General features: G+C 36.8%; 1 protein-coding gene across 1 annotated transcript in view; it reads right to left on the bottom strand.

Moving 5' to 3' along the window:
• Window positions 1-26,306, bottom strand: part of LOC121411853 (membrane-associated guanylate kinase, WW and PDZ domain-containing protein 2-like) — an 85,761-nt gene that overhangs the window by 11,706 nt on the left and 47,749 nt on the right. Inside the window, 8 exon segments of the mRNA XM_041604732.1 lie at window positions 417-603; window positions 1,238-1,395; window positions 1,753-1,788; window positions 1,791-2,399; window positions 4,930-4,999; window positions 11,568-11,623; window positions 20,722-20,887; window positions 21,937-22,595. Of these exon segments, the coding sequence (XP_041460666.1) occupies window positions 417-603; window positions 1,238-1,395; window positions 1,753-1,788; window positions 1,791-2,399; window positions 4,930-4,999; window positions 11,568-11,623; window positions 20,722-20,887; window positions 21,937-22,595 (1,941 nt within the window).

Here is a 26,306-nt window from a genome sequence, read left to right as displayed (position 1 = left end):
AACATATAAATCAAGATATGAGCAGCTGTATGTAATAGAGTAAAAGGACATTCCAATGAAAATACCATTTATTTCAATGCCCCCCCCCAAAAAAAAAATAAAGAAACAAATAAAATTATAAATGAATAATAAATTAATTTAAAAAAGTAAACATAAACATAAACGTTTTGAAAAATATACATGAAAATAAGTGGTACTTCATTTTCTGTATAATTCATCATCTTTTATCGCCTTTTTTGATCATTATTACTGCATTTTAAAACAAAGGCATCATAATTAAGTAAGTATTCCATTTGTTTTTATTTAACAAAATTGGTGAATCTTGCAATTTAGCAGGAAAATGCACCAGAATAGTACAACAGTTACTTGCATCGACTCACTTTAAGAGAATTCTGGCACAGCATTCTTCTACTTACCTCCCACTCTCCTCCTTATCCCCAGAGAAACTCTTCCAGCTCGACCAGCCGAGATCATCAAGGTGACCACTCTCTTGTGAGATGACCCGACCACTGTCTGACCGTCCACATAGAGCAGTTCATCGCCCGTCTGTAACCGGCCATCTTGGGCCGCAACTCCACCAGGAGTGATGGCTCCTATGGACACCTAAAAAAAAAAAACAGTTACATTAAAGAGTAGGAGAAGGGATGGTTGGATCTGTGAAGATGGCAGGTGAACAACTCCTGCTTGTCAACAGGAGTATCCATCTTTCATCCTGCACCCCCCTTGGACACCTGGAGAATTCCAGGGCATTTACAGGTGATGAACGAATCAGGGTTAAGGTAAAGAAGACTGTAACATTACCCTAAATGTGAGACATGACCCACCCCCTACTGATTGCCAACAGAGTATAATAGATCAACAGTCTGTAATTGGCAATAAGCTGGATGGAGCTACATGCAGTAGTGCGCTGTTGCACTCACGACCTTGACACCAAGGAAAAGTACTCCAAGTGAGCAATAGTATATTGGGCCATACCAACGTGTGAAGTATTCCACATATACACATACAATAGAAAAAGTATGGAACTCTGTGCGCACTTGACATTTTGAGACATTTTGGAGTACTTGTTTGGCCTCTTATTGATATCGATGTGGCAACCCTTGCAGTCACTCAGCCACTGATGATGGTACCTACAAGAGTTTTTTTGTCAGATCAACTAGAAAAACAAGACCCATTCAATTCCTAATACAGTTTAATACAAGAAATAATTTGAAAAGAACATGAGCAGACCACCTACCTGAGATCCTTCTTCATGGCCACCGATGATTCTGAAGCCAAAGCCAGCGTCGTCTCTCGTCTTGAGGAACACAGTAGATTCAATGGTTTTGTCGTCTCGGTCGCTTCCAGATGACGGATGCCTGGGACGTGATGAACTCCTCCTTTCGTTCTCAGGTCCTGATGTAAAAGAGGAAAAATGTATTCCATAAGCATCATAAACAACACTACTGTCCTCATAATCCTCTTAACCATCATCAGCTTCATCATTATGATCATGATCATCTTCATCAGCGGCATCATCAACACTTTCACAACAATCATTATCAATAAGGATGTTACAATCCTCCCCATCTTTATTACGTTTATTACCTTCTATTTGTCATTGCCACCAGCTTAATCTTTCACCACACTTTTATCGTGCAGCTCTGAAATTTAATCTATACATAACACTAGATTTCATCAGTAAGATTTCACAAACAAACTGTCTTTGTGTTAAAGTTAGATTTAACAAAAGTATAAGATAAAGTGACTCACTTCTCCTATCATCCGGAGGTCTTCTATGTCTATCCCCGGTCCGTGTCTCCTCATATCAGGGCTCCAGTCTGTCTCTGATGGCTCCCTGCTTGGATCCCGACTTGGATCCCTGCTATACCCAGATTCACTTGGCCTCCCTCTCCTGTCATACTCCATATGTGAGGGCTCCACACCCCTCCTGTGTTCAGGAGGTCTCCTGCGATCCAACGACCCACTCCAGTCTCCATTCATATACCTCCCTCCTTGATCAGGTCGACTGCTCTGCGGCCTGGGGATGTGCTCTGAATGAAGCCTATCACCCGACCGCCTGTCAAGCTCCGCTCGGCTGTGAGGGCGGTCCGCTGTCCGATGCGGACCTCGCTTGGGATCGTGCCAGTCTCGCCCCCTGTACCTGTCTTTATTGCTGTTATAGTTCTCTACTTCCCGGTCATGATGTGATCGATCGTGATCACTGTGTCGGTCTGACCCACTGTCCGCATCTAAATTGTTATGTAATCTGTCACTGTCCCCATTCACAGGCTTTCTCTCATGTCTATCATGGACATCAGCGGGAGGTTTTTTCTTCAGTTTATTCTTCATTTCGTCCACAAGAATATCAGTTTTTCTCTTTTGATCTGAATCTACACTTGCTCTGTCTTCTTCTGCATCTACAAAAAAGGTAAAATGCATCATGGGAAAAATGAGTGTCTGAAAATGACCTCAGAAAGAACTTTTACTTTCATCATTTATTTCCTAGAATATATGAAGTCACTTGTTTCCATGAGTTCTTCTAAACCAACCTGTCACGTTCATTTTGATACATGTTTCTTTGAATCATGATCAAAATCTTGACATCAAAAGCCGGCATAATGCATTACGGCTTGATGAAAATAAAACTTCAATAAACGAATAAAGGTATCTTCTTGGGAGACGTTTCTGGGACACATTCCTTACTTCTTATCAAATCAAAGATCTTCATCACATACTAAGAATGACTATTCAGACCTCAACAATGAGCGTTTCTTTCAAAGACAAGATTACCCTATGACCCAAAAGGGTGGAGCAAGAATTCACCCATTCTCTAGCTTCAGCTAAAAACGATTTGATACCCATTTATTTTGAGAGGAATAAAGACCATAAATTATTATATGATTGTCTCTGTAGCATTTTTCTAGAACTGATTCGAACCCATTTCAGAATGTGATTGATATAATGCAATTCAGAAGAGAAAGGTAACCACATAGGAATTTTTTAAATGTATACTTCTTTTCAAGCCAAACATATATATAATGTTTTATTGTCCAACTTAATGGAAATTCATTTTGTTTACATGCAAACATACAAATTACAAATATACATAATCAAGGAGAGACAAAATTAATACAAAATACTGGCATGCACGTAATACATTCGTTCTTATACATAAGACGATTAAAAGAGTATAACGAGATCATTGCTGAAATACGAACAACAAGAAGGAATATTCGGTGTAATTATCATTACCATCATTCTAAAACTGTTAAATAAGTAAAAGTATCGGGTCGGGTCATTTTATTTTATTTATTTATTTATTACTTGAAGCATAATTCACATATAAAAAATCCACAACTCTACATTGACCATGATGTCGATACTATTATTGTAATCATTATAGTTGCAGTTATTATTATTATTATTATTATCATTATTATCATTACTATTATTACTATTAGTACTACTATCATTACTCTTTACATTTGTTGCAGTTTTGTATTGTATTAAAGAGGAGAAATAGATGGCAATATTGAAGGGTAAGAGTAATTCTGCAATAAGGTGACTTGTTTTCTATTTAATGGTTGAGAAGACATTTTTACAGAAGAGACTTGGGGGCATTTCATAAAGCTGTTCGTAAGTTAAGAGCAACTGGTGAACCTTTCGTATGTGCCAAACTATCGCAAATGAATATACCATTTACCACAAAAGAGGATCTCCAGTCAATCTTAAAGTCCCTCTTAAAGGTATCGTTTAACTTTGTGAGCAGCCGATTTAAAAAATTCTCAAACCAAGATGAAACATGTGTACAAGTGCATGTATTAGAACTAATAAACACTGAAAACAACCATTATTGAGAATGAAAAGCTAAAACTACAAGGCAAACCCCGATTTTGTAAATAGGCGTCTTATAGACGCCTAAATAGTACACATAAGTGTATGGGAAGAAATGAAGATGGTGTTTCCGTTCACTTTATATTTCAATTTTTGAAGCACTAAATAATTATTTTCGAACGCAATTTTTTCTGGGCTTCATTTTTGTAACATATCACATACACAGGTGACAAGTGTGACCTTCTAGCTCAGATTTTTTTTAAAGTCAAACCAATCACTTTAACTTACGAACAGCTTTTATGAAACACCCACCTGAACTAGAAACTGATCTCTGGCAAGTTATCTATGGCCTTACTTACAACACCTCATCACATTTATAGCTACATTTACAGTATGTCAAAGGGGCCAGATACATGTTGAACATATAAAAATATAAACTCCTCGGTTTTAGTGAATATCAATGGGTGACATTTAATCCTCTTTAAAATTATACCCTACATTTCACATGGAGGTGCAGTGCCTTGAAATGTGGGGCAAGGTCAAAATTCAAAAGTTGTAAAATTACACAATATTGAAAGTCACTGTTCTTTTTTTCGTGGTAATGAGCGAGTTTCTCAGCGGTTTTCATGCACCTTAACATCAACATTAACATGGAATCAAACACACCTCCACACTAGCATTCACATAACAAACATGCATGGGTATTTCAAACCACGACTCAAACCATGTTATCTCGCAGAACCATCACTAGTTACATAAACCACAACTATCAAAAATGAAGAAGCAGGGGCTTGATTTTAATGGATTTTCATCTCTATTGACACAGACAAAATAATCATGTTCTTTATTGGCCCTTCATGACTATTTTTGCTTGTTTTGCAGCTTTTCAATTCAGACATCATCCAACACGTTTGAATCCTGCCCTTTTCGTGATGGCATGATCATAACAAGCATGGTATCATTTTAAAGAGGATTAAATGATCTTTTGAATGATATCAAATATGCATTGTGTAAAACTGGGAGATGGGAGAAATTAATGGCCAAACTCAGATTTCCAAAATATATTTGAGGGGTTTAGTTCAAGAAAACATCTAAACATAAGATCTGACTCACCATCTTGCCTGCTGCCATTCAAGTCACCGAATCTCTCCTCATCTACTTTCTTCTCCTCTGGGGACAATGTCTGAATAAAGACAAACAATATAAAAAAATAATACAGGCCTATCCCTTAGGATTGCTGCAGAAACGGTCCAGTGTTAAAAGATGGAGGGATCAAAGCCAATGGGCTGAGTTCTGCATTCAAATAAAATGTTTAAATATATTCAAGGTGTAGCAGGAGTTTGAAGATCCTTGGTTGTGGCTTCTCAGTTCTCCTACAATACCATTTTAAAGGTATGAATCAACACAGATAGATCATGCTGCTTTACATTGTATATGTAGGTCTATCCTTCAATGATACAACTTCATACAGTACATTGAAATGAATGGTGGATGATAAAAAACATTCAAGGAAGAAAATATATAAATATGTTTTCATTGATACAAGCTCCAAAACAAAGTCATGTATTCATAGTACATCAGATGATCCTTGGTCACTCAGGCAGGGTAGAGTGTATCATCAAAGGAGTGTAAAGGCTGCTTCTTTAACACATGAGGCAATTGTTCAGAAAATTACCAGTTTAACCAAATGCAGTAGATGATGTTCTCAAAGTTTTCTAAAACTCAATCCCACACATGAGGAATTTCAAGAAAATATATCACACAATTGGTCGAGCATTTTTCCCCATCATCAGAGAGCATGGTCTGCCAAGTCCAGGTAGCAAGCAACAGAATCAAACATCAATGATAGACTGTATATGTACATGTAGGAAATCTCGCCCAGTGGTATTTCTGTAATGCATGCCACCACCAGCCTACTATTATTAGCATGTATCATGTAAGTCAGAATCATAACACACAGACTTCTTTGGAAATACCTGGGATCTGCTCCAATCCTTATCCAATCAATATTCAGATTCACGAAGGGCTCCAATTTGCCAGATTAGACAAACAGAATAAAGGCCTTTCCTGCGATGATATCGTGACATTTATCATCACCTGCACCACACTCGACATCACAACCGATGAGATCTGTATTACAGTCATCACCTTCCCGCAGTATCCTATTCAACATCAATATGGATTGGTATTGATCCTTGAGACTAAACAATCAATGCATGTTCATGGTCGCAAGAATTAGCTTACAGCGTCGCGGTAAACACACCTAGGTCTGTTACACTAGAACGAAGGTCAGACGGACACGCTTTCACCTCGATGATACTCTCTGCTCGCTCGCTGTCTGATTAATGAGGACTTTGTTTATGATAAAAATTATCAATACTGATTAAAGTACACAGACCTTTTCCCTGATTTTGACAGGAGAGAGGGGGGGGGGGGGCTTTGGGTCAACCAATGGTCAGATATTTTTCATGAAGATTCTGTTTTCTCAACATGGATGTAATTATTTAATCAATATCAAACAAAATCAAAGCTGTCATAGACAAGATAACTTCATGATAGTATGATACAACACAATTGTACAAGGCAGTCTTGCATGTGGGGTGCAATACTACTGTACCTTGTGTGTCACTGTCAAAATTCGAACGTTAAAATAGATATTGTGAAGAAAATTCACTTGCACAGTAAACAGAACATACCGCTTCTAAAAATTACAGGACAAAGATGGCTACTTCCTGGAAGATAGTAATTCCAAAATAATGTCCAAGTGGATGTAAAATGGCATGAAAATGGCAGCAGAGGCGATCTGAAGTGGATTGGTAAGAAGTTTGATCTCGAGAGTCCTTCACATGACTACAACTAATCCACTCTAATGATGGGGGGACAAAGCGCACCCTGTCTTTATCAATGCTTTCGCTTAAAGGTGAATTCCACATTTGGTACAGCTCTATTACTTTGCTTGGTCACTAGCAAGTAAAACTAATCTGCCACAAAGTTTTAATCCTCCATTTAAATATCAAACCAATGGAAAGTGAAAAATAAGATTCTAGTTGGCAACTTGGCATTGAAATATCTAACAGCGCTTGAGAATTCTTTTGAGACAAGTTTACCAAGCACTGCCGTCAATGAGCCATTATACAGGAAACAGCGTGCAATGCATGCGGGGTCATCGCACAGGCCAAAATGAAACCGTTACATGCTCTTCATAATGTTTACTACATGTTGATATTACCTGAAACATGAATGGAATATCACAGGATATTACCAAGTATTTTTTTAGCAAGGCTGAAGCTTCATGTTCAAAACTGTAGTAAGTGCTTTAATATTCAAAGCCCTGGGAGCTGCATAAAGCAAGCCTGGATGAATCCAGGTGATAAACATAAACCTTCGCTAGCTACTCTCCAATAAATTGGGCTTTGTTTATTACGATATGTCTATCAACAGATGAAAAGATATAAATCAGGAATGGTTCTTAATTATCCAAAATGGATAGCAACATATGGCTGATAGTTTACTTGATATTTATGTGTTTTTTTTAAATCAGGATTTATCAATAAATGGGGGGGGGTTGATTGGAGGAAAAAACAGAAAGAATGACATTTGCTACCGAAATTCCATTTACTGATCTACTTTTAATAATTTCTTGTATTAAATCACAGGCCTATATTTTACGATACTGGTGGGCATACACAATTCCACGCAACATTATTAAAATTCCCTCCCATTTTGAGCATGATTTTGCAACTGTCATGTGAAGTTGCCATTTCAGATGGTATCATGAATCATAAATCTTGACCTTTTTTTTGTAAGATATGGTAATAAACTATCTGTTCACCACTTGAATATATTCATTTTAATGTTGCACATTTTGCTTGAATTTCCAAGTTCCCAAATACGGGAGGGGGTGGAATGATTTTGCATGCAATTAAACGATGTATTAACTTTCCTTTTTCAAATGTTAGAAGCTATAATATTTACTAACACTAAAATAAACCTCTGTTCAGGCCTACACATCTCATTTTCAAATCTGTGTACATTGGCCTCAATGCACAGTGTCGATAAAAAGTGAACTATTTGAACCATTTTCTAAATCGATGGGGGGGGGCTGTCAACAGTTTATAATTCAACCACAACCAGTTGAAAGAGAGTAATGCAAGGGTAATCTCATAAAATCTGGTGATTTCATATGAATTCCTGCAATTGCCTTTTAAAATTGAAAACATGCCTTCCCAGTCAGTTCCCCTTTTCTGATATGCACTTAAATTTCTGACTTTCTTGGGACTGAATTCACATTTTTCTAGTCATTTTCATATTTTTGGATATAGAATTCCCTTGCTCCTATTGAATAGTGTTGAAAGATGATACCTGGGGGTTTTCATTTCCATATGGAGCAGGCCAGATCAGGTTATATTATCATATTTGAAGATAGTAAAAGAGAAAGGTTCTAACATATGACCTGGTAAACATACAGTCATGGTTCCATTACACATGGTTTACATTACAGGCAGCTCCCACTGTCATTTATTTGTACTGTTATATATTTCATTTACACTGTTCACATTGCAACTTCCATCCATATTTCTACAAAATGGATAATGGACACAACTTTTATTTGGTATAGCTTTCAAGCTATTGCTTTTTATTAGATTTATTTTGAAGTTAGACCAAATACTAGTACTAGTATGCCATTTCCAAATGGTCTTTTAAGCTAGTTTCCTTTTTTCTTATTTAATTCATTCATTTTCATGTGCTCTGGTGCCCTTAGATGTCTTCGTGGGTACGAATCTTCCCATAACAGTATTTAATTTGAATGATAGTATTCTGCATTGAATCTATTGAGAAATGATAATATACATGCAATAATTGGTTGTTGCTTGTTATTTAATAAACAATTCCATTTTTTCCCCAATTACGTATAATATAACATGCTGCCTTTCAAGTTTGACGACAGGAGACATGCCGTTTCATGTTTCACAATAACGATGAAATAACTGTTTAACAATGATGACATACCTATATGATATAAAACTTCTTAAAACTTGGATGATTTATTCCTATAAATCATCAGCAATTGTAAATTCCAGTAATAAGGGCCTGAAATATGTACAATCATATGCGAACACTTGTGTGCTGTAAATACCCATGCACATATTCCTTGACATGTTGAACCAACTACATAATACATTCCAGGAAAAAAAGTGGAGGTTCAAGAACATTATTCCTGCGAGGGATTTACTGAATGCATTGAGATACATGTACGTAGAAATATACATAAAAAAAACCCACACAGAGATTCAAGACCCTCATTGCAAGAGCTACATCTCAGATTTATCAGATTAGATGGCAGAGATGATACTCCTTTTCAGGAGTTCATTTCGGCTTTCTTCGTATTACACTGTGCACTCTTAAAGGGATGGACCAGGCTGGAGATAATCTCAATAAATGGAGTAAAATTCATAGAGCAAAATGATGGAAATATGATCGGATAACAAATAAAGTTATTGCACTTTAAAGATTTGCATTATTCCGGTGAAACAGTTCTGGGCATGTCTTTATGGATATTCATAAGATGGGCTGTCAAAAACAAAACTTGAAACAGCACAATTATTTGGAAAGTCAAGGTTCTAAAAATATAACTGGAAGGATTTTTTTATTGGGCATGATGTTGCTTATCACAAAACCAACTTACATCAACAGTGGGAATATTGGTCACATATATCCATCCCTCTGATCATGAGGTAAAATTGCCACGCCCAACAGGTTCAAGAAGACTTGCATAAATGATTTATCAAGTGCAGTTTAAAAGAGGCAGATAATTGAATTCTATTTTTATAAGGACTGGTGATGACATTTTGATCATATCTCAAAGATTGCAAACATGTAGATATGTCATCTGTCTATCAAATTCCAACTCTGAAATTCTAACAAAAATATTTATTTGGGGGTTGATGGCAATTTGCAGTAAATCCTTTGGCACTCGACAGGTCTTATGAAAAGTTGAGCGGTTGACATACTTTTTTTAAAATATATTTGTATGCTTTCTTATATCATAAAATCCTAATCAAGGTAAAATTACAATTTTTACAACTTATTAAAACAGATCAACTCCCTAAATTTTAATTCCAATTTCCAAACCCATCAAGATATTTGAGTGGGTGTACATGAAGCCAAAATTATTTCTATAATTTCAAAACCAGATTTTCTTCGAGTCTGTCTTTAGATTTGGTAAATCCCCCCAAATGCGTCTATCACTATTCCAATACATTACAAGATTATATGAATGTGTCCCGGGGGAGCCAATTCCATTGACTGCTGGATATCAGGCGCGACCAAAGAAACACGTAAAATGGATATCTTTTTCAAGATTGGGCACGTTACATGCATAACATAATAAGGGTGTCAAAAACACAAAAATAAAAAAGGAGTACCGGGTATATATTTTGCAAGGAAATTTATGTGTTTACGATCAAATTTGCAAGGGTCTAAAAAAGACTTAAATGCTTTCTAAAGGAATTTCTAAAGGACTTTTGCCCCAACACTACGTGTTCAGAGTCCGAGTTGAGGTAGGTGGGGAAGAACTAAACCCACTGTATAAAGTAAAGGTGTAGCCGACGTCCGTGAATTAACAATTGATATCGCTGTACTTGATTATGGGGGTCAATTCAGGGAATACTTGTCAAGGGTAACATTTCATTTGCAATAGGCCTACTTGTTAAGGGTAGGGTTTCACATGCCAATGCTAGTTAAGGGGTGCATTTTCAGAATATGGAAAATACTTGTTTAGGGTGCTTTTCGAAACCCCATAGTCGCACCTGGATTCCACTCGTCTATGGAAGTGCCCCCCCCCCCCCAGAAATGTGTCTACCCTTAAACAGTAATGATGTGGAGGATATGAAAAGAAAATGTGTTTCATAGGACAAACTTTGTGATTCTACATGACACTTTAAATGTATAGGGCTGTGTTTATCTGTGTTTTTGCTTTTCTTTTGATATGAAACCTATTCCAAAGCATGGAACTGGCTTAAATTTTAGGAAATAATCTTTGTATGTAGCTTTTTGAGAGTACACTAGATATTATGTAAGACTTTAATATTTGAATTTTCAGAGAATTGGCAGTTGAAAACAGGACTAAACAGCTATTACACTAAAGGGCCAGACATCAGATTCCTTAGAAATCACCCTCACAAGTGAGTGCAACGTGTAATGCAAAGATTCCTCGACGAAGGTCCAAAAATTAGAAATAGCGATTAATGCAGAAAATGTACACGACTAACATATCTCTCTATCAATTGGAAAAGAAAGGGAGCAGAATTTTTTTAATCACTTAATACAAGCATGTTGTTGACAAATGGAATGTGATAATATTTACAAGAAATTGATAAAACCTATCAAAAACAAAAATTATAAGTGTTAACCCCTACAATAACAATGGAAAATCCTATCAACATAAACATATTTGAATAATGCATAAATACAATAAGCCTACGCATACTGTACAATACAAACAGCAACACAGGTAAATTCATCTGTAATTTAAATTTCCATTATTTCATAGTTTATTTAGTTTAGTTTACTCCAACAATGTTGTAGGACTAAGCCTGTTCATCGATCAAAGTAGAACGTCTATTGCAGCTCTCCTTCATGCACAATAACAAAAGGGAAAACACATTAAAAAAAAATGATTAACATTGAACAGAATTCACTTTTGTTCATCTACGATATCTAGAAGTATAATGAAGGTAGGATACACTCACCACTTTTGGACTGTTTTTGTTGAGCTTGTTGAGCCCCCGGACTGGCTTCAGCAGACCTGCAACGAACACGGGATCGAGAAGAATATTAGCCATGGTGGTGGGCATGGGTGGTGCCGCTGTAGCAGCTCTTTTTCCCACATAACATAAACAATCGGCCCTCCCAAATCTCCAGCACGGGCCTACAATTGATTCTTTTTGCCTCCCACGTGACCCGGTGGGGGTAAGCAGAGAGGGTTTTAGCCCTCCTGTTCCTCTCTTACCCTCTCTCTCTCTCTCTCTCTCTTTCACCCCTTCGCCTGCCCTGATACTACTTCGGGATCGCAGGCATCACATTACATGGAGTCATACGAGATGAAGTTCTACTCGCTTCACTCTCCTTTTTTTGCTCTGTCTCTTTCTACCTGATTTCAGTTACAGCCAAACTAAAAAGGGCATTTATTCAGTGTTGATAGAACGAGTGAGGTGGGTGGCTAGTCTTTGTAGGACAGGCAGTTGGACTCATTTTAAATCTAGATATGTACTTCCAAATATTGAATCTCATGCATAAATTCATAATTGCACATTCATGTACACCTGTGCTCAAAAAGTGCTCTTTCATGCCGAGTGCTGAATGTAGACAACAATACTACAATGTTCCACGAGCCCAGACAAACAAACTTAATTGAATGTAATATCTTATCACCTACCTTCACAATTACAAATATCTGAAATCATAGAAAATGTTCATTTTCTGGTGGGGTTCACTAACTTCTGAGCACCCCCCCCCCACTTACATTGACGAGTGGATACCATGCGCGACCAAAAAAAAAACGTAAAAAGGATGTCTTTTTCACGATAGGGCACATTACATACGTAACGTGATAAGGGTGTCAAAAACACAAAAATAATGAAAAAAGGGTATCTATTTCGCTAAGAAAATTACATGTTTAGGGTCGAATTGCGGGTATGATAAAACAAAATTTAAATGTTTTATAAAGGATGTCCTTTTTGCCCCAACACTTCATGTTTAGAGTCCGATTTGCGCAAAGTGTAGGTGGGTCGTACTAAACCAAAAAGGGTACAGCCGACGACCGAAAGGACCAACAATAAAACATTCCTGTACTTGTTTAGGGGTTCATTTCAGGGAATATTTGCCAAGAGTATCATTTTGTTTCCAATACTTGTTAAAGTAGACAACCGAAGAATCAAAAGTATTATATAATGACTTTTTTTAGTCATCATTGTAAAGGGGAAGTATTACTAATCAGATATATAACTTCACCTTTTAAAATAGTGATGAGAGTTTGCAGAAATCAGCTCTCAAAAATGACTTATTTTCATGGCATATTTCTGCCTTCGTCCGTCCTCTGGCGAGCTCCAGCTGAGTGACGTCACACCACGAGCAGTGAGCAGCTGAGCTGACAGCAGCCCATTGAAGACGATCTTTCCAATCAGCGTTTTTTGCTCTTAGAATAGTTTATTCCTCTCAAGATTGGTCTTATTACATAGATAAAAGTTTGAATTTTCTGAACAGTAAAATGAAATGCACATTTAACATATTTTGGTAACCGATATTTAGCTTAGAAAAAATTATTTGTTTTCAAGAAATATACGTGAATAAACAAAGCATATTTTCACTTAGAAATCATGCTTGCACCACATTGATATTATTATCAATATAAAGCATAGACATTCGTCTTCACAACTGAATAAAAATTATGAAATTTAATTACGTAGCAAGTTCAGGAACCACAAAAAAACACGGCAATATATGATCGCGAAATGATTGGAATTGCAGTTGGATTGCCGAAGCTGCGAGGCAACAGCAGCGAACACACTTTGTTCATATATTGTTATGAACACGGACCATATAACGACATGGTCTGTAGACAAATCTGTTCGCACGCAATTTTTTTATGAGTGCGGGGATCCAGGTTCGAAACTCTTTGATTTTTTTTTGGTTCTGGATTTTTTTTTTTTAATTATGTTCCTTCCCCATTCCTATCAGCTCTTTTTTCTCTTTTTATTTTCATGTGAGGTTCTTTTCAGTCCTTTATTTATTAAATCTTACTTCTTAATTGCTGCTTTTGATTTTCAAGTTCTTGATTAGGCCTAGATTCTCTACTTATATTATTTGGGCAGCGACTCACTCACTCAGAGTGGAGCAACACAATGACGACTGCAGTGGACAAAATTGGTCTTTACAGTCCACAATTCAATAAAAACGGGCAAAGGAACACAGTTCTGATTCACGTTTGGTCTGAAGTTGTCGAAAACAAAAATTGAATATCACATTACATCAAGAAAACGGTATATTCGGAAGATATTGAACAGGTCAGTAAGGTGATTCAGTGCATGATGCACAGAGAGATGATGAGCACGTCGATTGTGTGACGTCATTATTCTCGACCGTTTTCGGCTGCGTGATTGTCGGTCTGGGGGGCTGAGAAAGGTGTCTAATAATTTCATTTCTTGCATTTCCACGACATCTATAAGACTTTTTAGTGACATATTTGTGTATAAAAAGACAATACCTTTCCATCCATATATAATTTGTCTATAATCATCACTTTCGTGAAATTTTCTTCGTGTGTCTACTTTAAGGGTAGGGTTTCACACGCCAATACTTGTTAAGGGGTGCATTTTCAGAATATGGAAATTATGTGTTTAGGGTGCTTTTCGAGACCCCATGGTCGCGCATGGTATCCACTCGTGAATGGAAGTGCCCCCCCCCCGGATTGTATCACATCGGTAAAGTATTAATTTTAGTAAGTAGGCCTACATGTATGAGTGAATATGAGAATATTGTAATATGGTAGGTCTATAAATAAGTGCTTTCATTTGATTTCTATTTTTACAAAAATTCTTTGAAAATAAGTCTTAAAGAATGCAGCTTATCTTCACTTCAGACTTCAGTATTTATTCTTTAATATCCATTTTAATAAATTTTGCAAAACTGCTAAAAAAACATAACAAAGTAGGCCTGTAATTTGACAGCTAATCGAGTTTTAACCCGAGTTCATTAATTGTGTCTCAACAACATGATTGTTGTATTTGTTATACATCATCCATTTCAACTTATTTCATTTCAGTCAATAAAATAGACCAATGCAGTGAGAAAAAAAATGGAAAATGGGATAATATATAATGAAACATCATAAATTAGAATAAGTTTATCAGCATCAATAATGCCTGGACTTGAAGTCTAACTTTCAAAACAAGTATGAGGTCAATGGGTCATCAAGAATGGCATCCATAAAGATTTTTTGTCAAGGTGATGAGAAGGTTTAGAGGCAGGGTCATGAAGTTGAGATGTTTGGATAAAGGCATGGACCGCAAAGCATTCCTATGGGGATTCTACATGCTTGCTGTTAGCTGAAACCAATGCAAAAATCGAGACACAAGTATATGCTGACTGGTTGCAGTTCTGCCCAGTTCTTTCTACATCTCTTCTTACATTCGCCTATCTGCCCCTCTTTCGTTTTTCTTTATTTCTTTCCATCTTTCCTTATATATAGGGCTGATTATCATCTTTGTATTATGTTTATTTTCACTTCTTCATAAAAAATGCACGGCTCTCTTTTTTTTTCTCTCTGTAGCAGTATGCAAAATTATTCCTTTTACAAAGACTGAAATTGTGCAAGCTATCTTGTATAAACATCTGCACATTAACCCCATAGTAGATGGCACTTTGTCCAATCTTATTCTACAAACAACAGGAATATTAACTCTCATATAAGTTGCAGGGATGCCTGGCTTGGGGTTTCATACTTTCGTCATAAAAAGAGTAATGATTTTGTCATTCCATACAGTGGTTTGGGGAGTCAAGAACCAATAAAGCCGATTTCTTAAAAATCGGTAATTAGTAGAGACAAAATATTTTTTTTAATCCCAAACTAGCAAGGCTCCCCACTGGCAATCTGCACTCCAGAGGGCTCTGTATCACACCATGGTGCTAATGGCTTTGTGGTAAGACCATAACGCTGTCAAATCTTCATGTTCATATCTTCAATCCTTAATAAAAAAAAATTTGGTTCTTTTCCTTTCATTTCCCTATCCATCATTCTTCACTGCATATATTGGTAAATTGCCAATTCGTCTACTGCCAACTCGTCCACTCACCATCACATAGTCTACACTAATCTAGTCTAATGCCATTCCTTAAATCAACATTTCGTCTAATAACCATTTGGTCCAATAACCACTTTGTCTATTCACCATTTCGTCTAATAACCAGTTAGTCTAATACCCAATTTCTTTTACAGTTTATTTCGCCCAATTAACACATATCCAATTAGACCAAATGGTTTATGGACTAAATGGCTATTGGACCAACTGGTTATTAGAGGAAATGGCGAGTGGACAAATTGGCAATTAGACCATGTGGATAGTGGACGAACCAATGGTAGACCAAATGATAGTAGACGAGTTGGAAATTGGACAAATTGGAAATAAACCTATGTATATAAACAGTGCAGTTAGTGCACTTCTGAAAAACAGCCCAAACATCTCTCTGATGGGTCAAGCTTGGTGTACACTCTCTCTCTGCATTTCATTTTCAATATTCCTTCAAACAAAACCATTGTAAAAATTAAAGAGAAATAAAAACCTTTACATATTCAGGAAATTTGCATCATAAAATCTTCTACGGTATCCTTTGCCTCTGAAATGATTTCATTCATGAAAGCAAAGAAAATATTTTGAACTTTTCTTCATCTTACACGCCAGGGTTCAGTGGGGAAGGGTGTTTCACAAAGATTTAAAGGGGAATCCAGCCTTGGCCTTAAACAGTTGTGTTGGGAAGGAGAAAAATAAATTAAACAGAATGGTGAAACTTCGAAAGAAATCGGCAAAGCAGTAAGAAAGTTATAGCTACTTTAAAATTGAAATCACTAATACTATGTAGATTCCAAATTGGCAACTGGGTAATTAAATTATGACAAGGGGCAAGGACAACTTTCCCATAGGCCATGTACTTTATTATCAGGGATTTGTGGTTTTCTCCTAAGTACCCATTCCCGGGGCAGTAATCAAAATATAGCTCAGGTAGTATATTGTTTTATGTCCTCATGAAAGAAAAATATAATTTGAAATAAAACTTTTGGGAAAAATGACATTTTAGCCATAATATGTATTGGAGTCCATGGAAGAGTAGTCCTTGCCTTACATCACTATGACATCACATATGCGGCCAATTTGAAGTCTCTATGGGTAAAGTGATCACCAATATTTACACATTTAAAAATTCATAACTTTCTTGTTGTTTGTCCAATATTGTTCAAACCTTCACCTATCAACTTGTCTGATTTTTCTTTTTCTTATAAAAACAAGTTTTTATTTGGGTTGGACTCCCCTTTAAGGATGAATTTGAGTCGCACATGCCCATGCGTACATGTATGCAACGCGTAATCTTATTGAGCAACACGCAGTAGTGCGCGTCCTCTTGGCATGATCTGACCAGTGCAGTCACGCATTTTATAACGCACAAAACTAGGCATTTAAGTGAGACTCTAAGTCACACTTAAATCTTTGTGAAACACCCCCCCGGGGGGGGGGGGGCACTCAGTATATAACACATAGTGGGTATGTCCGCGGAGGGGAACCCTATTTTTACACTAAAATTACCGTTCCAAGGCATAGCATTTTTGTTCTTATTGAGAAAAAGAACAAAGTAAGGCGCTCCAAGGCATAGCATTTTCTTCTTATCGAGAAAAAAGAAAGCAATTTTGGTGAAAAGCGGCCATAGAGCGCTTTTTGACCATCGCCTTAGCACGAGCGCACCCAGCGGAGGCCGCGCTAGCTGCATCATGCACGATTGCATAGGGATGCATATATATGCACTCACACGCTGGAGATCCGTTCCAAGGACCCCCGTTTTCACAAACATTTGTAGTTCCGAAGCCCGTTCCGAGGACCCTCCTTTTTAGAGTAAGCCCGCTCCAAGGCCCCCGTTTTTTGCCTCGCCAGCGGCACACCCCTACCATTTTTTTGATCTAGTCCCCCCCCCCCCCCCGGGAAACACCCCCCCGTTTTATAAAAGACTTATGATAACGATTGCACAATTTTAATACTATCAGCCAATCAAATCAAATGATCTTATCTATCAGTGAAATAACGGCATTACAGTTTTATAACTAGTGAACTTCATCATCAGTGCTTTATCACTTGAAATCATCATCCACATGTAGCCATCATGCTGTATGGCCACAATTCCAGCTGGAGGAGATAAAGGGTGAATTCGAGTTCAAGCAAGATGTATTTGTTCTTCCAAAAATTAGAATAATTCTACATTCCATCATGTATATGAAGGATAATCATCTGAGAATCTTAGCAAGGTTCATTTAGAGGACAGCAGGTGTGATGGCTACAAGCTCCGTCATGGTAAAAACTGGAATAACCCTGTCGTGTTGTCAAGGCTAATGAGATTGTCATAATCTCCCATGTTCTGACATCATGACATGAATCCATTCCTTCGAGTGAATAAACAACATTTCTGATCTCATTTATTCCCTTTGATGTGGCAGTAATCTCCAAGTAGAAATCAGCGGCACACATGGCTTACAAACGATTTCTCTGCCCCCCAATACTGACCTGCCCTTGAAATCAAAATGACATCTACCCACCCAACTCTCCTCAACAAAACTTTCTAGAAAGTCACTTAACTGTGAATATTGCAGTCCTTCTAATGAAGTATAATTAAATGCATTTCAAGAACATTACCTGTCAAACTTTTGTGAGTTCTTTCATAGTTTTCTTAGCTCTTACTCTGACAAATTGCAGCTCTATAAATGTAGAATCTATGGCCTGTATTCTGAAGTCAAGTTTAAGTTAAACTCTGGTTTAAAGTTGTGGTTTAAGTATGGATAGCCAATTATTACATAAATCATTAACAGTAGAGATATAATATTTCACCTCATTTGGCTCACAAATCATTCCTAAGTGTGTAGAAAGTATAAATAGATGATTGTCTTCACCATCGATGAATCAGGAAAGAGCACAGTAAACATAAGAAACATACAACTTAATGAAATTTTGACACTTGGCTTCCCATAATTTTAGACATTTTTTAGACTGTGGTCTAATTTAAACCTGACTTCAAAATACGGGCCTATGTGTATTATACAATGATGCTGAATGGCAACTTGGATAGCTTAAGAGTTACCAGTAATTGTTGGTCATTGCACCTATCCTCCTTAAGCACGACTTTGTTTCTTCTTAATTCTTTCCAGAAAAAAATCTTTCTTAAGGAAGATCTGCTCTAAAATACTTCAGTACCAGTAGTTCTTGTGTACTGAATATTTTAGAGCAGATCTTCCTTAAGAAAGATTTTTTTCTGGAAAGAATTAGGAAGAAACAAAGTCGTGCTTAAGGAGGATAGGTGCAATGACCAACAATTACTGGTAACTCTTAAGCTATCCAAAGTTGCCATTCAGCATCATTGTATAATACACATAGGCCCGTATTTTGAAGTCAGGTTTAAATTAGACCACAGTCTAAAATATGTCTAAAATTATGGGAAGCCAAGTGTCAAAATTTTCAATAACTTGCATGTTTCTTATGTTTACTGTGCTCTTTCCTGATTCATCGATGCTGAAGACAATCATCTATTTATACTTTCTACACAATTAGGAATGATGTGAGCAAATATGTACCACTTCTCCTGTCAGCAGCACAATGCAAGAATAATGATCTACATTATTCTCAAGAGTATACGCATACCCAAAATAAAATTCTTAACTCTCCCAAAGCAACACAGTTTTCACATTTCCGCAATTTTTCTTTATACTTGAGGCAGCATTGGAGCCACCAATGAAAAGAATCGTGTCATGGTTTTGTTCAAGATGTATGATATTTTCTCAACACTCCATCATCCTTCGGCATACATCACCTTGGGGGTGTAAAGACATACATCATGATGAATTCATTCATGATTGTTACCATGCCCTATATCTACACTCAAACTTATCAAAATAACCATATATAATGTTTCTCCTTTTATGTTGGTCAGATTTCAAAGTGTACATAGACACACATATAAAGTACATCCAACTATTTTAAAACAATTAATAAAATCCATTTTTTTTTGTAACAGAGCTTGCATTTCAGAGTGTAAAAAGATTAACTATGTTGAAAACTTAATAAAACCAAAAACCAAATTGGCTACAATACTTGCATTTTTAAGGATAATAAGATAAATATACACAATACCTGCTTTACTGTAACTATTTCAATCACAATGAATAAAATCAAATTCTGGGTTACAGCACTTGCATATTCCAAAATGAAAAACTTATCAGAACAAATTCCCAATAATAATGTACCACTGAATCAAAATACTGATAATGAACTAACTTTTAATTTGCTGTGAAAAAAATACAGATTGTCACCAAATTGGGAAGTACAGATCGATAAGGCCACATACATTTAACATGAGCAGGTTTACAGTCCATTATTTATGCAGAATTATTTGATCACGAGACCAGAGGTAGGGGCTTCAAATTTAGATATTTTTCAAAACAGCTAAAGTGATACAAAATGAACCCTCCGGCATGTTTTCATTTTTTCAATTGTTAAAATAATTTATGCAAAAATAATCAATAATTCAGCTATTCATCAAAGGACTGAAGGGATAATCATCAAATGAATTACTAAAACCAAGTGGGAATTCTCATCATTCACAAATGAAAATACCTAGGTTCAACGATTATGTAAATGATATAAAACACAAAAACTGCAAATCTTTGGCCAACGATTGGATGGGGAATCATTTTATCATTTCCTTGATCATCAACTGTTGTGGGAGCATGATTCAAAATGGATGTTAGATATAGAAACAAAGTCCAGGCTGTACACAAGAGGTCAAGCCCTATGAACCCCAAAGCACTTTGCGTTTCTGGAACTCACAAGAAGTAAATGTCAATGTGAATATAATCCTTTCTTTTCTTCCAAGATTTTTGACAAAATCAAAAAATAATTCCAAAGGAGCTCTATATGAAAGATTCTTTCGAAGAATTCAAACTGAATTCAGTATTTTCTTCCTGAACTCTCTATACTTTGATTGAAAAAAATCCTGATAAAAAATCATCCTCTGAAAACTATCAACATAGCCTGAACAGAAAATGGCATTGGAAATATATCAATCTCCCTTACAATATGAAAATTAAAGGATACATACCTCCCCTCTGCACAGTAATGACAGTATCCTGACCCTGAGGGCAGTCTTTGAGTTTCTGAACTACTTGGTTATGCGGAAGGTCTGTGATGGACTCTCGGTTGATGGCTACCAGGAGATCACCCTCTCTCAGAGTCTTGCATCTTTGAGGAGCCAGGATCTGCTTTACCTACAATTTTAAGATTGATAATAATAAATGGTTATCCATTTTAAGCATTTACATGTACCACACATAGGATCTTGTTTTTTCCGCTGCTGTAACCTTCATAGTGCTTTGTCTACGTAGAAGATGAACTACAGTATATGTGTTATGAGGAGGAATAAGTATTTTCATCTAGATGCTTTTAGTGTTCAAAAGGGTATTTTAGTGTTCATTTTGTGGGCTAGGCAATAAAAAATAACATTGGTTTTTGCAAAGGTTCATCTAAAATTCTAAATACATGTATGATGTAAAATACAGCCCTCGATTCTCAACTGAAAATATTGTAATGCTAGCTGACTAGTTTCTGATGATGCATCAAGCAAAGCTAATAAATACATGCAAGCATACTAATGACTTCTCATCGACTGTACTTCGAACAAAGAATAAATGCTCCAATAATGAAACCAAGATATTTGTACAAGCAGTCAAAATTGGCAAGAAAAAAGTCTGAACCGTTCAATTTATGAATGTTTTAGTACTCAGAGTATTAAAGGTGTCAAGGAATGGTAAGTCAATGATTTTCTTGACCACTACACTGTTTCATGAAAGTCAGCTCTGATAATTACTGAAGATTCAACCTCTCTACATGATATTATCCATTTACTACACTGTCAGTATATCTTGAGGTTTCATAGAGAGATGGACAGATTATCAATAATTTCCCACCACCAGACTCTGTGAGAAGTAATGAAAGCTGATGCTGGACAGGATAGGGTATACCAATTTTAGATGATATAAACTGATTAATCCCATCCTCTTGGAAACTGACCAACTTGCAACTGTTGTGACTTTGCCATTATGGCAACTACCATGGAAATCTTGATCATGATTGGCTGCCGAGTCCTGTTACCATGATAGTTGCCATTATGGCAAAGTTACAACAGTTGCATGAAACAGGCCCCAAAAGTAGCCCTCGACTACATATCCAATTCAAGACCTTGTAATTTTTTTTATAATTTACACAAGCAAGGCAAATTTGTATATATTGCCTTGAACATGGCTGCACTGAAACCCACCTTTTGTCCATGAGGACTGTCAGCAACGGTGAAACCAAATCCTTGGTTGCTCTTGACAAACACTATGTCATGTTTCTCTGCCGGCCCTCCATCGCTGGATAAACTGGTCCTGTCACTGATCATGGGTGACCCTGGCATGTATCCCGGATGGCTGCTGAGTGACGGGGTGGGCGTCTTTGCTCTCTGGGTGTTCGCCTCTCCACCCTGCTGCTGCTTGTGAGAGAGATCTGGAAGAGACTTGACATGAGGCATTCGATTGAGGTTGGTGTCTCTTCTGGCGGAGGGTCCGTGACTCCGCCTCTGGGTGGGCGGAGTGTAGGGATACTCCCTGCTGTTGTGGCTGCTCCTTGATACCGCATCGTCTCCAGTTGGTCCCAAGTTGTTCGGAATGTAGTCGGGTGGAATGTTCTGGTTGCGGATGTTACCGAGCGATTTGGATTTGTTCCCAAGGCCATTCTGATTGGATACTTTGTTGGGGTCAATGGCATATGAGGTTACTATATGAGCTTTAGGATCGGCAGGGTCAAAGGGTAAAGGGTATCCTCTACACACTTCCAGTTCTACCCTATCATTTGGTTTGATACCTTGGAAGATTGTAACGACGTCTTGGTGGGTGCATCCAAGAACCAATTTCTTGTTGACAGCTACCAACACATCACCTAAGAAAGAGAACAATATCAAAATAAGATATACTTCTATAGAAAATCATAAACATATAATCACAAAACACACCAAAAATAAAATAATATTAGGGGCCTATTTTCCACAAATTAACCAAGGTATGAGTTTAACAAAAGCTGCATTGGTGATTTGAGTAATTGCTAAATGTCAAATCCTTTAATATAGTTGAAATAAATATAAGCTAGATGCAAAAATTATTGCAAGTTTTGAATATATGGATATCAAATCAACATTGACGTCCATGAAGAATACAATACAGTTCGTGACAGATGAAATATGAAAAACATCAACCTTATTTTCGATGGGCTTTTTCAGACAAAGTTTTTACTGGGGGAAGGGGAATCTCCCCCTTCAGATCTCTATCGCAAACGGTCTGATCGACACCAAATTTGAAACAGACGTTGAAACACGCGTAAAAGGCATCGCTATGTAGAGTTCTTTCATGCCATCAAAATAGAGGAGTGGTTTAACAAGTCCAATTTTACCAATAAGATCTAGGTGTTTATAATATTTGTTATCATTTGTTGTACTGTTGCGCAGTTGCAGAGCAATCAAGAATTTTGTGCAGGGAGGGGGGTCTCCATTAGCTGAAGGTTAAAGAGAAACTTATGTTGTAGGAAATGTGAAACAATCATTTCTTTTGTATGTGTGTATTATTCAGGAAGGGTATTATGGTTTAAAGGTCTGCTGCAAAGGGTTTTTCTTCAGATCTGCTCTCGTGAACAAAACTTATGATTCTCTCTATTTCCTTGCCAGCATCAAACTCCTCTTTGAGTTACAATGCAACTGCTCCATCAAATCATCACCGGGAATAACCCTTACAAAGTGAATTCCCTTTTTTTTAATCTTACTATACTTTACTCGTTTATTTTTGTCTCACATGGTGTTATTTTATATCATTCAAAACCAGTTCATCTAATAACCATTTAGACTAAATGCCGCTTGGTTGCTTTGCAATCTAATCTAACCTACATGGTCTGACACCAATAGCTTATCAGGTGGAAGATGTTTCATAAAGCCGTTTGTAAGTCACACACAACTTTATGCATAGCTTCATGCATGACTGAACATATTCTCTCTTAAATTAACATATCCAACTAAAAGAAAAAACAGACCGGAGATCAAACCTTCACTATTGCATCCTCAATGGAATGGAACAAACTCCCTCTCACATCAAGACAATCCCCAACAAATTAATTGAATCATATAAAAAGTCCCTAAAACTTTTTTTGCTCTAGGCAACCGCCTTCACTTTATACATGTCATTCTGGATTTGTTTTTGTATAAATTATAGGTAAATTTAAATTGTTAGCGCTTTGGGCCATTTGGAAAAAGCGTGTTTTAAATATTGGATATTATTCTTACGTACATTAAATTATCAATCATTTCAATTCCAATCAGATTATGTTCAATCTGATCTTGCAGATTGAAACTGTTGCTGTCAATGAAAACCTCAATGCAAAAGTTAATCACTGTTCAAAGTTGATTAGAGGTATAGAAAATTCAGACCCACTTTGTTGAAAAACTAGGGAATTTGGGTTATCTTGTTTAGCATTAAAACATGTCATGCATACAGTCTTGCTTTAAGTAAAAAATAAAGTTACTTAAAATAGGTTTATGAAACATTTCCCTGTTCAGATGCGCCGGAGATAGGAAAATTAGACAAAATCAAGCAACGTACAGGCCTTGGCAATTTATTTAATATCAATCGTTCTAAGTAATGCCTAATGTGATCAATTATATATTGTTATAAATTACATGTGTTCTGTAACTTCTGATGGGAACGAATATTAATATTATGTATTACTCACACAATACGAGATGACTTGTTTTCCTTTCTTACCCTCTCCATTTCTTCCTCTACCTTTTCTTCTTTTCTTTCCTTCTGCTATCTTTCCTTTCTTTCTCTCTCCCTGTGTCTCTTTCTCTTCTTTTTCCTTTCCTTTCCTTCTTCATCTACATCTATTGTCATGTATTATGTCTGAATTATGCCTGAGTCGAATCGATTTTAAAATCGGTGTTCGATCGATGTCATCGAACACCGGTGCAGATTTTGCAAAATCGGTGCATCGAAAAAAAAAAAACGTCGGCCGGCCGATTCGTTTGGTTTACACAATCAATCATCAAAATATCAGTAATGTCTAATGTCCAACTTTACTACTACTTACTTGATTTCTATTGCCCCCAAAATGAAACCGAATAAGTGATTATGATGCTACGTATTCACCATTAATTTGAAGTTTATTTCGATCATAGTTCGAGTCTCACTCGTCTGCTCGTGCCGAGATAATTTATGCACGCACAATGAATTCATGAATGGAAGTCATGGCCATCGATCGTGCATGCGCAGTACTGTTCTTTAATCAAACCAGAAAATGGCCGTAAATTGACGCGATCAACGTAAAATAAATCTTGCTTTCATGAACAATATTAAAATCATGACCATAGAACATTATTTAATCGTAATATTTAACAATAATTTGCATATGATAATCATTAATATGAATTTAGAGCTTGATGTGAAACGTTTGAATTTCGTTTCAATTTTCAATGGCGGACATCTCATGACGATCGACTTGACTTCTTGAGTCGAGCTAGTGCACTTGTCTAAAAAATAATCATCACGTCAGGATTGATTCTCGAACATTGTCTACATGCAAAAACTCTGTTCAAGGTCGTAACATCACCATATAATCACAATTTACATGACAAAACAGAAAAAATTGCGTTTGATATTTTTTTCCCATCAATTTGAAGCTAGTTTGTGCCCAACTTTGGGCTCTGATTTCATGAATGGGAAAATATGTCATACGTCATCAAACACGCATGCGCATTGTGCTTATTTTCTCGGAGCTTGGAGGAGACGACGTCCAGAGATGGAATAACAATAGAAATAATCCCAGTATTATTTCTTCCATATGAACATAACATACTTTGCTGACATCGTCAATATTCTTAGTATGACCATAAAATCTTGTTAAATCGTAATAATTTAGATGAATTTAGGGCTCGATTCGAAACATTCGTATTTATTTTGATCGAATGCTCAATTGCGTCTAAAAAACTGGATTGTCATTATCAGGATTAATTCTCGAACATCGTCACAACTCATATTCCACAATCTTTCCTCACAATCGTTATATCAGCATTGAATAGCAATTCAAATGACCATCCAGAGAAAATTACATAAATTTATTTGGAGCTCATTATGGATCCAACTACACAATCTCAGGCAAGTTACAGCGCTCTCCGTTGATTGCACTTGTTTGCTGGCGCTGACGTCAAGCACGCCTGTCGTTTCGGGAGAGTGAGTGTACGGAGCTGCGGATGGGGCTGGTGAATGGACTGCGAATGGCTAGTCGACCGAAAATCATTCGGATCAACTCTGCGTGATTCATGTCTTTATTATTGTTTCATTTTAAACTTATATGTTTTCATCTGCAAACATTGTTGAAGATATTTTGGGAGAATTCTGCTTTGGTCCCCGGCCTTTTTTTGTGTGTTTTGTGATGGAAAATACAAACGAACTTTGCTCTGTCATCTGCTTGTGCAACGCTCACCCGGCCAACGCCAGCGCATACCGTCAGTGCGTATATGCAAAGCGCATCGCATCGACGCAAAAACAAGACTAAATTTTCCCCGCCTTCAATATTCGATGCATCGATGTTCGATCGAATTAGAGCTGTCGA

The sequence above is a fragment of the Lytechinus variegatus genome, chromosome 3 (genome assembly GCF_018143015.1).
Source record: "Lytechinus variegatus isolate NC3 chromosome 3, Lvar_3.0, whole genome shotgun sequence".
Taxonomy (NCBI): Eukaryota; Metazoa; Echinodermata; class Echinoidea; order Temnopleuroida; family Toxopneustidae; genus Lytechinus; species Lytechinus variegatus.
The sequence above is the reverse complement of the archived record's forward strand: the minus strand, read 5'-3'. Positions and strand labels throughout refer to the sequence as shown.